This window comes from Lathyrus oleraceus, chromosome 3 (assembly GCF_024323335.1).
Source record: "Lathyrus oleraceus cultivar Zhongwan6 chromosome 3, CAAS_Psat_ZW6_1.0, whole genome shotgun sequence".
Classification (NCBI taxonomy): Eukaryota; Viridiplantae; Streptophyta; class Magnoliopsida; order Fabales; family Fabaceae; genus Lathyrus; species Lathyrus oleraceus.
Window position 1 is genome coordinate 183824872 of NC_066581.1, and position 11206 is coordinate 183836077.

The following is an 11206-nucleotide window of genomic DNA, read 5'->3' on the forward strand; positions in this document are numbered from 1 at the left end:
ATGGGGTTTTAGATCTCTATTAAGTATAAAAGTTAGTATTTGCGTATGGGATTTTAGACCCACATTAAGTATAAAAGTTAGAATCTACATATGAGGTTTTAGACCTCCATTAAATATAAAAGTTAATATTTGCATAAGGAATTTCAGATCTCGATTAAATATAAAAGTTAATATCTCTATATGAGTTTTAAACCCCACATAAAATTTAACCACACTTATTATAGAACACTTGACAAGTTGTCAATTTTCTATAACAAGAGATAAAACAATAATAACGATAATAATCACTCTAGTTATAAATCACTTAGGTGGTTGTCAGTTTTTTATAACCTATGCAAATGGTAATAATAACGGTAATAAAAAATTAAAGTGATAAGTATAAATGTGTCTAGTGTAATAAGAACTTCTAATAGAAATGACTGCGATAACCTGTTGAAAAAACTCATATATTTGAATCAAACTAAAGAAATTAAATCAAATTAAAGAAATTAAAGAAAGAAGAAAGTACAATGATATCTTACATTTTTCAAATAGAATTGATGCATCTTTACATAAAGCAAAGGATATTTATACTACTAGAATTACACTTTTTAAATCCATAAATTAAATGAATGTAGTAATAATTTAAATTACTATTCTAATATAAAACCTTACTATTTTAAATTAACAATTTGATAAATAATTCATATTATTATTTTAAGTTGACATTTTAGATAATTATTTTTAAATAATAATAAATAATGAGAAAAATAGAAACCCTAAATCATATTATATTGCAGTAACATCAATTTCTTCCCTCTCCGTTGTTCGTGTCAAAATGTCGTCGTCACTGATATCGGATTTTCTCCATCAAGCCGGCGGAGCTGCCGTCATCGACGGCGGTTTAGCGACAGAGCTTGAACGCCATGGCGCCGACCTCAACGACCCCCTTTGGAGCGCCAAATGCCTCATTTCTTCCCCTCACTCTGACCTCATTCGCCAGGTACACTTCCTTCTTCACCCTTACCGTTAAACTTCATTTCGATTAACCTATTTTTTTTATGCATTTTCATATATCACATTGATTTCTAAACTGTTATCGAGATTGTTAATTATTTAACTTAATCAAATGAAGCTTTGATCATGTTTTCTATGGAGCAGGTGCACCTTGATTACTTGGAAAATGGTGCAGACATTATAACCACAGCATCTTATCAAGTGAGTCTATGAAGTTCTGTGGTTTTGCTTTTTGTTACTAATAAAAGCTGAAGCTGAGGTAGTTGTTTGTAATGTTCATAGGCCACTATTCAAGGTTTTAAGGAAAAAGGATTTTCTGACGAAGAAGGTGAAAACATGCTAAGAAGAAGTGTTGAAATTGCTCGCGAGGCTCGCGATTTGTATTATGAAAGATGTGCTACGGGTGATGAGACTGATGCTAGAATCTTGAAGCAAAGGACTATCCTGATTGCAGCATCTATTGGGAGCTATGGAGCTTATTTGGCTGATGGATCAGAGTACAGGTGAAATGCCTAAGATCTCTGGAATGTCCATTTATTTATTAACAATCAAAATTATATTATGATATGTTACTTTTGTGAGCTTGTGTGTTTAACTTGGTATCTGTTATTTTGGCACAAGTTTTTTGCACATAATAGAAACAATATCAGAAAGTTGTCTGAAATAAATGTGTTCATCTTGCATGTATGTTTTGGAGTTTTTTTTTCTTTATCAAATAGAAACCATTAATATTTTAGAAAGCTTTAGGTTTGGTCAATTTTTGCTGCTATTCTCAGCACTTATGAAAATCATATTTTTCATGATTGCTATGCTTATTGACATGTTCATGGCAGTGGGATTTATGGTGATGCTATCACATTGGAAGTTCTCAAAGATTTTCATCGAAGAAGAGTTCAAGTTTTGGCAGATTCAGGTGCAGATCTGCTTGCATTTGAAACAATTCCAAATAAGATTGAAGCTCAGGTATCCTTCTATGATATTTGTATTTGTTATTTTTAGAAGAGTATTTTTGTTTGTCTCTCTCTTAAAAAAATAAATGGAGCATTAATTGTTTGTTCCTCCAACTTTACCCTCAATATTGATAACCCAGAGAGTAGATCGATAGAACGATAAAATATTTTGATTTAAGTATTTCATTGAGGGGTAATTCAGTTAAATGAACTCTGCTTGCTTTTAACTGAGGCTATTTAAACTTCCTTAATTCTTGTTCAATAATCGATCTTCGTTAAAAGATAGATAATGATGGATAGAAGAACTCAGATATATATATGGTTTCTAGAGAGGAATTCAGATTGGGAGAGAACTAGGTATTTTAAGTAGCATGGAGATTGTTTCAGTATCTCCATACTGCAGTACAGTACATTCTACCTCTTCCAACTCTACGATCCCCACAGGTGTAGATTGGAAAATAGGGATTTCTCAATAAAAAATCACTCTTGATTCATGATCCAGTATCTATTAAACATGCAAAACAAGTATGTAATAAACAACAATCTAAAGAGAAATAATAAGCTTGGACATTCAAAAAAATTTAAGTCTCCACTTACAATTTCATTCTGGTCTTGTTTAAGCAGGCTTATGCAGAACTTCTGGAAGAAGAGAACATAAAGATTCCAGCATGGTTTTGTTTTAACTCTAAGGATGGAATTAATGTTGTTAGTGGTGATTCTATAGAGGAATGTGGTTCCATTGCTGAATCGTGCAACAAAGTCGTTGCTGTTGGAATCAACTGTACCCCACCTAGATTTTTACACGGTCTTATACTTCTGCTTAATAAGGTAGAACCTTAGGTTTCTCTTTTCTAACTGAATATGCTGGTTAATTGTTGAACTTTTTTTTTATTCATGCATCAAAATATTTTGTACCAAACAATTGGGAACTTTATTAATTAATGCATTTTCACTTCTCCAAGAGCCTGTATCTATTTTGCCTAGCTGCATTCTCATTGGAAAATCATATGCTATTTGGATGGATAAAAACTTTAGTGGATTTTAATCTACATATAGACCCTATAGGTTCAATAATTGAATAATATATTCATGTTTTTGTTAGTCTGTCATTTTTGTTAATTAAGATGGCTTATGTAAACGGGGGCTTCTTTGACTTATAGTACTAAACATATACACTGATTTGGTCTTCATGATCATGATGTGAAACTATGTCTTTTGAAATATTGACAAGGATTTTTTACTTGTTTTATTTGCTACTTTCATTAGTTTCATATTAGATAATATGTCGGTATTCATAAATTACTATAGCTTTCAATTTATCTGTGCGAAACACAGCCCTGATTTACATGTAATTTGTTCAGGTGACTACAAAACCAGTTGCTATATATCCAAATAGCGGGGAAACTTATGACGGTGATCGAAAGGAGTGGATGGTAAGTTCATTTCATCTGTACTGTTGCATTTTATGTTATTGAATGATTGGTGGTCATCTCTGTCTTTAAAATTCAACAAAGATCAATAATCGAAGATAAAAGCTGTGCTACTGCTATCTTAGTTATATTAAATTTGAACCAACGTACAGTGTAAAATTTGATTCTTGATTCTGGAAGTTATTTTTCCTGAAATATAGAAAATTGTATGCTGCTAAATAAGAAGAGTCAAACTTAAGTAAGATTTTAATCTGCGTGTGCCACTGTGCCCAACCATTTTCTTGACAGTGAGATCATTCTATTAATTTTTATTTAAATAGTAAAACTGATTCAGAGACTGTTGTGTAATTTGTCACTTATAGTAGAAGTGTCCTTTAGAAGCTGGAGTCTAAGGTAGCATTTGTCCTAGTTTCTATTAAGTTACTTTAAAGTTTAACTTAAAAATATGAGCTTAAAAGTTATCTTATATATTATTTTTATGAAAGTTTTTTCTAAAACGAAGGATCTTAAACTAGCCATTATTTTCAGCCTTCAATTTTCCACATTCCTTTCTTCAACCGATCCAGCTGGACTGCTGTCCCCAGGGCTCATGCCAACTTGAGAAATACTTAAAAGGTCTGAGTTACTTGAAAGATACTTCAAAGGTCTAAATCATGTGCATAATATTGACTTGATAAGCTACAAAAGAGAGGCCCTCATATATAAAGGTTATTATTGTACACGAGTCCTAATAAATAACTATGAAGAATAAGAAAATAATATGGCCTAACAATGACACAGTCTTGGAGTTATGTGCAGAACAGAAAAAAAAATTCTATATTAATAAAATCCTAATTACAACAAAAAAGAAAACCGAAAGAAAGTAGGCCAAACACTTCACAAGTGTAAGTGGTAGTGTAGTACAAGGTGTTAAAAATTTAGAATGACAGATTTCACGTCTTTTTATTAATTAATGATTAACTATTGTATATATAATTACAAGTTTGTAAGTAAGATAAAGAAGCTGATGCCAAAGATCAGGATCCGTCTTTCTGTTTCTTAGCTAGGTGATAGTTTTGTAGAGCGCTTCGAATGTAAATTCATATTGGAAAGATTAATATATGAATCTTATTGAACTGAACTTCATAAACTAGTGAGATGCGATATCATACCATTTTGGACATAGTTCAAATAGATGAGTTATTACTTAACCTTGTTTAGCCAGTGTAATTCTAAATTTCCTGGAACAGTGTTAAGGAGTGTAACAGTGTTAAGGAGTGTATATAACATTGAAAACATGATTAATTAATTGAACCTATGTGGACTTGAAATAAATAAAAGTGAAAGTTTGTGTGACATTTCTTTATTTTTGAACAACAACATTGCATCAACTCTACAACATATAGTTAACATTGAAGAAATATATTAAAGGAACAAAAACAAATAGAATAGAGTGGTTTCTTTTTGTAAAATCAAAATAATGAAGCAGGAACTGTGAAAGCCTCAATACATTTACTAGTGACACTTAGCAGAAATCATCCAATGGGAAAGCTTGTGATACATTTACTAATGACACTCAGAAATCATTCAATGGTGATCACGAATGTCAAGATTGACCCAAAATCCCCTTTTTTCTTCCTTCACATGAACAAACCAATTCACTAAAACATAACACAATCAGATCACTTCATTATCTACCAACTAATTTGATACTACAGGTACAAATGAGCTGGAAACTGCATTATTTACCTACAAATCGATTTAAAAACCTTACTCTCGGAGGCGCAATTTTACCGTAAATCTCATTAATTTCACTTAAATTCATTCCTTTCTCAGAAATTTTCTCCTTCTCTTCCTCCACTTTAGCTAGTGTTCCTTCAATTCTTGAACCTCTAAATTAATCATCACCTCTTGAAACCCAAGAGTTATTATCATTTAATTATGATGTGTTTTCTGCAGTGAATGTACCTCTTTTCAGACCTGGTCTTAAATAGTTTGTCCATCTTAACCTGCAAATCTTTCCACATCTCGGCACCCCTAAATAAGCATAGCAAACCAAAAATATTATATAAGATTTTAAATCACAATTCTTGATATTGCAAAGAATTACAGTCAAATTTATTCTCAATCGCAACTACAATTGCATTGGTTTCCCATTATATTTACAACTGCAACTAAACAGTGAACCCTTACATTACTGTAAAATGCAGACAAATATAATTGATACGGTTGCAATTGAGTTGCGATATTATTTGTAGGTTGAAGACCACTAAAATTGTTATACAACTGCAATTTAGGACTATAGTAAGAGATACCCACTCATGGTGAGGGAGAAATGCCTACAAATTTCCATGAGTGTAAATAAGAAAGACACAAATAAAGACTCAAAACACAATTTTAAACGGTGGCTGCGTTGTGATTATTGATAGTTTCTATCAAGAATCGTGATAACATAAAAAATCATGAGGTTGTGAGTCACACACTCATACTCAACCTTCTTACACACTTCTAAAAATAAACACAATAAATTACGAGTACTATAGAAGAAAAGAAATAATGCCTACAAACTTTGGGACAGAACTCCGACTTTTTTGTCCATGAGTAGTGATATATGTAATAAGCTTATCATCTTCTTCGGGAGACCATAATCCTCTTTTGATCTTCTGTTTGCTGCAACAACGATGCCCCGTCTCCCAAAGCACCCTTGAAAGAAATTTTAGCATGAGGTTTTGGGAACTTCATTTATAGCCATACAAATCTATAAGCTTCATGCTCCATTCTTCCATGTAAGAAAGAATGAAATGCAAATTTTACTGCATAAAAAAGAGTATCATAAGCAATCACTATTTTGAACAACAACCACCACCTGCGCTTATACTAAAAAACAAGGAGAAATGATAAGCTTCTAACAATGCCTACAAGCACCAGCCCCTCAATTCTACAAAGAGTATGGAAACTATAATGAAAGGAAAAAAAAAGATTAATTTTAAAATTATAATGCAAAGTCTACTCATAAATTTGAGTTCTATGAAGAATTCTTTTGACACTCCTGTTAAGCTTTTCCAAACTTACAACCCCTAAACCTTTGATAATTATGCCATAACTTAAGATTAAAAAAACTATGAAGTACAAATATGTTGTAAGATTTTTATTGTCATTACTATATTAATATTGTATTTCTAGTAAAGCATGATGAAGCTTAACAGAAGAACTCTGCCAACTAATTTAAGATGAATGATCTATGACCTCAAGGCGACACAAGGAAATGACATAATCGTGTTAGATTGAACATTCTTGAAAAAGCCTTGCACACAATCTCCCATGGAAAAACACACCCTTGGGAACTTGTATTTAATGAATATAATAACAACATAAATGAATATAATAACAACATAAAAAATCAAAGTGATAAGTGATTTATAATCTTCATCTAAAACTATATTCTCTGGCTTCTTCTCAAGATGCAAAATTCTAGATCTACAATCATGATAAAGATAACTCAATGCTTTAGAAACATCAATAGCAATATTATACATTAAATTCCAAGGTAAACAACCAAAATGATGTGTCCTTATTTCCTTCATAGGAAAAATTTAACAATCTAATGACCCATTTGGAATAAAATAATACAAGATATCTAGGTGGTGTTGGAGACTATGAAACTCCGACACGATATTCACACGGCGTGTCGCCGTGTCGGACACGTGTCCGACTCGGATACGCGTATGACACGTATCCGACACATTTTTGAAGTGTCCAATGAAAAAAAAGATTGAATCGCAGCGGACATGGATACGACACCTTATTTCAAATAAAGGACACAACCCAACTCAAAAAATGAGTTTAAATGAACATAAATTTTGCTTATCATTTAAAATTCTTTATAAATTGTGCTCATAAATTATTGCATTATTATATTAATATATAAAATATATATAACCATGTCCGTGTCCTATGTTTTTTACATTAGCGGAGTCCTCGTGTCGTGTCGTGTCCCGTGTCCGTGTCCGAGTCCGGACTTCATAGGTTGGAGAATTACAGTAATAAAAAAGTCTTACAAGATTAACATGTTGAACACTAGAAATAGCTGAAACTTCTGATCTGAATTCTCTCTCACCTCTTTCTTCCCCATAGATTCTTTTCACAGTAACTGAAGTTTTATCGTTTAAAATGCCTTTGAAAACTGAAGCTGGTGACCCTTGATGGAATTCCTGCAACATTTTTTAAGAAATTGTACTCCAATTCGAAGCTCTCTTCCTTCTGATTATCTTGATTTCACACAATTTAGGTTAACCCATAGTTTTGATTTGGGAAACTAAGGGGCAAATGAGGATTACGGTTCAAAGGAAACAGAAGCGAGAAATGATATTAGGGTAGCCAATAACCGGCACATATTGGATTATGGGTACAGGTTATTTTTTTCTCTCATAAATGGGTCACCGGTTTTAAATTTTAAATTTGGACTGGGTTTTAAAACTTGGATCAGTTTGGATAGTAATTTGGTTAATAAAAATTGGTTTATTTGCACACCCCTAGACCTAACCTTGAGTTGTTTATCTAGTTTATTGTGATTTACAAGTATATGGACCTTATGCTTTGTTAAAGTTTATAAGTACTTCATATAGCTTGTGCCGATATTTTTGAGAGACCAAATATATCATGGAGACAATTTATTAGAGATTGTCACTTAAGAGACAGTAATATTTTGAGATATTTCTTAAATTACGTGATACTGATATTAGGCTGTTCCCGTTGCAGCAAAATACAGGCGTTACAGATGAAGATTTTGTCTCGTATGTTAGTAAATGGTGTGAGTCAGGGGCTTGCCTTGTAGGTGGCTGTTGTAGAACGACTCCTGTTACCATCAGAGGGATATACAAGACACTATACAACAGTCGATCTGCTACTCTTGCCACAGAGTGACTGTCCGGAATTCAGAAAAGGAGGTAAATGTGCAAATCAGTCTAAACTTATAGGTCAAGAATGCAAGCAGCTGCAATTGGTCATGTTGCTGCTACTTTGGGCCGAGAGGGGAAGATAAATATGGTTTAGCTGTGCTAATAAAATGGCAGTAACATTTTCTTTTGAACACACTCGATAATTCGAGTGAAGGAGAACGGGTCTAAATTATAGTTCGAAAGATTTATTGGTTATTGTAACTTGGATCATAATTTGCCATTGAAGCTAGTGTCCGGATGATAGCATTATGTGGACATTGCACTCAACTAGAAGGGAAAGATGTTTCTGTTTTGATTTTCTTTTCAATTTTGGAAAAAGAAATGGTCATTAATTACTAGTACTTTTTTTCTTTTATAAGCATAGTACTGCATTTTTTTTATACTTAACACAACTTGCCGGGCAACAAAATGACGGAAGGGGGCACGATTGAATTTGTTTTTGTAAGCAAGTCCTACCCATAAAATGGATGGTAATATGGTAAACGGAATTAGGTTTTTGAAATTATGACTAGCCTGATGAAAATATAAATCCACTATTATCTTTTATTATTTTATTTCAAATTAAAATTCACTGTTATATTATTTCAAATTGGAATTTAATTTTTAAATATATAATATAGATATTAAAACTAAAATCTAGATAATTTCAGATATATGAATGTTAAGAATCTGAAATTTAGATGAGTTCATTTAATATAGATATTGAAACTACAGTTTTAATGGGCTAAAATATATGGCCTATATACCAGCTCTATACACAAGTAAGCACAGTAGAAATGCATAGATGCAGTGCCAAGAAATAATATGCGAACAACTAAAAATATGAGGTAGCTCAAGAACATCACGGATATACAAGCTAGAGATCAGATCATTATTTTTGCATGCCAATATAATCTGGCAGAACTAAAACAGGAAAAGAAATAAATTTTCCTATATAGAGTAACCTTAGGTGGGTGAAACATTTTTACTACAAAGATAACTTTCCAAATCAGGCCCATTATTAACTCTTACCCATGTACCTACCAGTCATTTTCCTAGCCCCTCTAGGTTTGCTGCAATTTATCATATCATTATAACTTCTATAAGGGTACAGTTCATGACATTTTCTAATAGGAGAAAACAATCAAGGGGCCTATACTGTTGCCAAATTGCACCTTCAACTATCACTGATCAACCAATATGCAAAGGGTTGCATGCAAAGAAAATGATATGGACAAGGCATGATAAACAGTGAAAATATTAACTTCTCTATAGTTCAATGAAAATGAGGAAAGGGACTAAACTGGTAACAAAGTTGTTTGGGTGAAAAAACTTGTCATTTTTCCAATCCTTGGTGAAAAATTTCACATCAATACTAGGCTTATAGAATCATCTGACTTATTTGTTTCCCCCCCTTCTGAGATTTTGCTTTCCCACAAACTGCAAATCATTTATGTTATTTAAAATGCAGCAGCTTCAATGCTTCATTTTTGTCCTTTGTGTGGTTTTGGTAAAGCATTTGATCTATGCTTCAAGTGTGATAAAATGGCCCCTCTCAAGATCTTTATGTATTTTGTAATACCATCTTGGTTTGGTAGGCTTGTTCAGCAATCTGCATGCACATATTAAATACAATTAAGAAATATTAGAATTGTTTTTTTATGTAATAAATAGTATTATTTTGTTTGCAAATTTTAATATAAATCCGATATGGTTAGATTGATCATCATTTTAAAATCTTCAGGGCCGTCTTTAAGACTCGCATTGACCCTCAAATTTATCATAATTAAATTATACTTAAATAAGATTTCATAAAATATTTGTCAGATTAAATCATGATTAAATATGATCTTTATTTATTTTTTCAAAACTAAATTATGACAAACTTTCACAGAGTTTCCAAAAACTTGAAACGGATATGAAAATCTCATAGTTATGTGGAGAGCTGATTTTGAGGACGTGTATGATAGATTATTGCAAGTGACACAATGTTAAATGTGGTTGAATATGACTCACATTTGTTTTGTCACAATTGAATCGTGATTAACTTACATAGACTTCAAAAATTCCAGACTGAATCGTGATTAACTTACATAGACTTCAAAAATTCTAAACTGGGTGAGTTTCTAGTGGTGAAAATATTAACTCAGTTTAATAATGTATATTTATGTCATAGAATAATAAATTTTGTTTTTTAATCTATAAAATACTATGAAGCACAATCACCTCGAATACGACATCGACACTGACACGATAACAAATGTAACAATTTAAAAAATAAATTAATTAAACGTAATTACAAGTGTCGGTACATTGTCATATACAAACACGAACACTAATACACTTTTTTCAAAGGTCAATGTTACATAGATAAAAAAAATATATATTTTTAATATTTTAAAAATTATTTTTATAAAAGTTATTTTTAAAATATAGAAAAAAAAATATTTTTTAAAACTAAAACAAACTGAATTTGCTTTCCATTATTAAGATGAAGTTTTTTTTTTAAAAATAATTGTTTTTCTAATAATGGTCTCCATAATTCAGTAATAAGAAGTCAAATTTTTGTTGACCTAAAAAACAAAAATTGCGAGAGAGAGGATAATATGGTGATAACTGTCATACCTCAAAATTTGTCCTATATATTCTCATTTTTATCTGACTCATGATTCATGATTTATCTGTATACTCTTACCCTAGTCATTTATCATAAAACATTCATATGTACTTGCATTTTTCAAATAACATCATTGATTGAAAAGGTTATTGTTATTTATGATACAAGGCATTGAATTGTGACAAAGAGGTTAATTCATGGGCTAGGGTTTTAATAGTATGCATTTGTGAAGTTGGACTTATGGGATAATTGTGCTACTTTTGACTATTGGATATTCACTTTCTTGGATTAAGTATT

At 31.6% G+C, this 11206-nt stretch overlaps 1 protein-coding gene across 1 annotated transcript; it reads left to right on the forward strand.

Moving 5' to 3' along the window:
- Positions 1-730: 730 nt before the first annotated feature.
- LOC127130321 (selenocysteine methyltransferase) lies at positions 731-8651 on the forward strand (the record flags this gene model as incomplete). The annotated part of the gene is made up of 7 exons (XM_051059349.1): positions 731-982; positions 1141-1197; positions 1279-1499; positions 1830-1959; positions 2571-2774; positions 3308-3379; positions 8114-8651. Coding segments are annotated over 7 exons (1101 nt in total), but the record flags the coding sequence as incomplete, so codon positions are not given.
- Between the last annotated feature and the right edge of the window lie 2555 nt (positions 8652-11206).